Genomic DNA, 3691 nt, shown 5'->3' on the forward strand with positions numbered 1-3691 from the left:
CTGAAAGACACCTCTCTGAAACGTGACCTTGTTAGTTGTCACACGATTTTTTCCAGATGAGATAGTAAATCTGGTTTTCCAAAGCGGCATCAATCTCTCTCTCTCTCTCTCTCTCTATAGATTTTCATTTGTATTATGCTTGTTCCATGAGGATTCCGAAAATTTTGTTTGTTTTTACGTATTTCTAACATCTTAGACGCAGAAAAAAGTACTTTATATTTTACTGAAAACCAAGTTAAATCTACCGATCTTCCTAGTACGTATATGGACAATACGACAGTTCAGTTAACGTTATAATTATAGGCAAATAAGTATGACTATCATTGATGGTTATTAGTACCGATTCTCAGGTGGTGCTGACCTACGGATCAGTACATCTTACCTATCCAGTCGCTATTATGTATAGTTCCTGGATGCTGCAATTACGAATTATCATGTTACTTTAACGAATAATATAAAGAGATCTAAATTATGTTATCAGCGTAGACTACAGTTAAGACAGCACTATACATTGTAAAAAAATATTGCTAAAAAATAATTAATAAATAAGTGCACGGTTATTTCTTATAAATATTTATTGATATAATTATAATTAATCGGTTATTTTTAAGTTATAATGCTTAGGGCCGGTTCCACCAAGCTCGGTTAAAAATTCAATCCTCGGTTAAAGCTAGTTACGCGTTCCACCACTTTTTAACAGCCGGTTAACTCGCATTAGCCACTGTTAAATCTAACCGGTCAAGATTGGTCGGTTAGGGCGATTTAATCATCCTTTAACCTGAAAAGTGCAGTGTCATTGTGAAATATGGAGTTTTTGGAAGAAGTTCTGTGTTCGTCTGACGACGAAGTGAAAGAAGAAATCTTATAATTTATCCGCAGAAGATCGCGAATTTTCAAACAAAGAGTGCATTTTTTTGATAATTTCGACGAAGTTGATTTTCAAACGAGAGTTCGCTCATCAAAAGCTTGTGTAAATGATCCGCTGAATCAAATTGAAGGAGTATTAGGAAGAAAATTAGGCGATCTCAATTTATTTTCTTCCATCTTATCACAGATAACAGGAATAAAACAGAAATATAACAGGAACAAAAAACACATACAGATTCACGTTTTTTAGTGTATCTGGTTAGATAACCGGGACCTCCAAAAACGTGGTGGAACGTGCGACAGGAGAATCGAGGCTTAACTATGGCATTACATTTAACCCGCTGTCAGTTAACCAATGATTTCACTAAGGTTGGTGGAACTGGCCCTTATTAATACAATTAAAATTTCGCACGCAATGGGGGGGGGGGGATTCGAACGCATAAACCTAAGCACGCAAGTCAATAGTCTTAAGCACTAAACTGTTACACGATTTACGATCTGTAAAATAATTTTGAAATGCATTTGTAACTGCGGGTGGTGACCTCGGGAATGACTTCTGAATACGCGACCATGCCATCGCGGCACACAACAAAAGTTCTAGAATTTACCTCAGACTTATATGTCAACTTAAATAGTCATGGAATAAAAACATGTCTTGCTCCAATAAACTCTCAAATGTATGCGATCTGTGAATAAGTTGTGTCATCCAAAATTGTATTATTTTTATAAAACCCCTTCCTTGCAAAGTGGGAATATGGAGGAATGTGACGATTGTCATAGAAATGTCAAAAAGGAATGTTTTTTAGGTGGTGCAAACCATTTATTGCCGATTCCGTCGTGAATTCAGCCGGTGCTCCGCGCGGATAGGTTGCGTTGCGACTTTAGGGGCGAGTTAAGTAAACCGATCGGATCGGTAGCATGTACCGATCTTTCGGTAATGTCCACTGCACTACTAGTTTAATCTCGGTTCAGTGGATTTTACATGTCGTACAGTATGTAATACGAGGGAATGAAGGTTTATTTTACTGAAGGATAACCGCTGAATTAACCTTAATTTCATTGTGACATCTACGAAATGCTAAGTGTTTTTGACATTTTCACCCTCTTATTAAGAGCAGTTTACACTGTTACGGTTATAAGAAACCCTTTAAAATTCTTGATGAGTAAATATTACATTTCTTTTTTCTGCGTGTAGGAGGTCCGCCTAGAAAGTTACATTTTTTATTTTTTTGAAGAAAATTTTTAAGGTTTATACTCGTTCAGACCCATAGATTCTGATTTTCTAAATTGAAAATAACTTATTTAATAACTACAAATTTTCCATTCATCAATTTTAATTTCATTTCTGAGTCGAAAAATGTTCGTCTTAAGACAATTTTACGCTGATCATCTCAGCCAAGATAAGGCTCGACTCGCGACAAGTAAACGCCGTCTTACCTGTCGTGACCACAAAAGTAAGACGAAGGCCTATGTCTCGATTCTGTTTTGAGACGCAGGCAGACATCTACGACTTGAAGACGAACTCAAGACATAACCAACTCGAACTCAAGTCGAACCATTTTTACTCGCGCGAGAATCAAAATATTTAAAAAAGCAGAAATCATTTTAGGTTATTGTGTTTACAAAATAGTTAATAAATAAGGAAATACGTGAAACAATTTGAAAAAACTACAGGTCGCAGTTCATTACTTATTTACCGCTATCAAAAGCAATGGAATGTTTTTTGTAATTTTTATAAATACTTTATAATAGGGTTTGTTGCTATTTCACAACACGCACACATAGATAGGATTTTCTTCGATGCTAATCAGAGATATAAATCTGTATTTTAAAAATTACGCTTTTGAACAATATTAAAACTTAATAATATTGCTTTATCATCGCAGAAAGTACAGGTTATTTAAAATCATGAGTGGCTGGGACTACTCGACTCTATCCTATCCTATTTTTTATCATAAATCAGACAATATTACAGCTAAGAGTTTGTAAAGAACAAAAAAAGCATTCTCTTTTTTATTATTCATTATTCATACCTGATTATTGTAAACAGTGCACAAGCATGTTGTGTGCATACAGCAACCATTGCTTCATTTGAAATCATAACCGATAAATTGATAAAAGCTGTAACACCTCCGTGGACTATAATCCAGTTGATATATTGATCATGATCGAAGGGAAAATTTATTGCATACACTAGCTGTTTTGGCCGAGTCTCATTTAAAGGAATTATGATGTTAAGAACAATCGGCATCAGTGAGGCTGTTACAAATGTAATTACTGTTCCATAAAGATAGGCTAAAAATATATTTCAGGTTTAATCACATATATTTTTGCAGTTTACTAATCTTTCTATATTTGAATTAGTCCATTTAAGCAATTTTTAGTAGAAAAAGTAGGGTATGGCGCCTGAATAGTTCAAAAGGTTAACAAATGACAATCGGCTATGTGGCTAAATCAGCCAACAAATAGATTTATCGCCACCAACATCTGTCCGTAAAGATGTTTTTATTCTTATATCCAGGGCTTACAAATGATAATGTTATAAAGACTTTATACCTGTTTAATTAAATTAATATTTTTATTTTTTCTCATAATTCTGTAAAAAGAAGTCCAGAAATATAAAGATTATTTTATCATTTTTGAAATTATTACTAGCCGTTCAATCATTCAACATTTTTTAGGTTAATCCGGATATTTGAAAATATTTGAGAGAATTTCAGTGATTCTAAGTCTCCTAATAAGGTATTTCAATAGTTTTTAGGATACTAAAGGATTTCATACGGACTCAAAATTTGTATGGGATTTCCAGGAATATTATCAGATT

General features: G+C 34.1%; 1 protein-coding gene across 1 annotated transcript in view; it reads right to left on the reverse strand.

The window, feature by feature from the left end:
- Positions 1–3118, reverse strand: part of LOC117180590 (odorant receptor 30a-like) — a 4936-nt gene extending 1818 nt beyond the window's left edge. The window contains exon 1 of the mRNA XM_033373083.1: positions 2901–3118. Coding sequence (XP_033228974.1) covers positions 2901–3118 — 218 coding nt within the window. The remainder of the gene's footprint in view (positions 1–2900) is intronic.
- Between the last annotated feature and the right edge of the window lie 573 nt (positions 3119–3691).

This window comes from Belonocnema kinseyi, chromosome 9 (assembly GCF_010883055.1).
Source record: "Belonocnema kinseyi isolate 2016_QV_RU_SX_M_011 chromosome 9, B_treatae_v1, whole genome shotgun sequence".
Lineage (NCBI taxonomy): Eukaryota > Metazoa > Arthropoda > Insecta > Hymenoptera > Cynipidae > Belonocnema > Belonocnema kinseyi.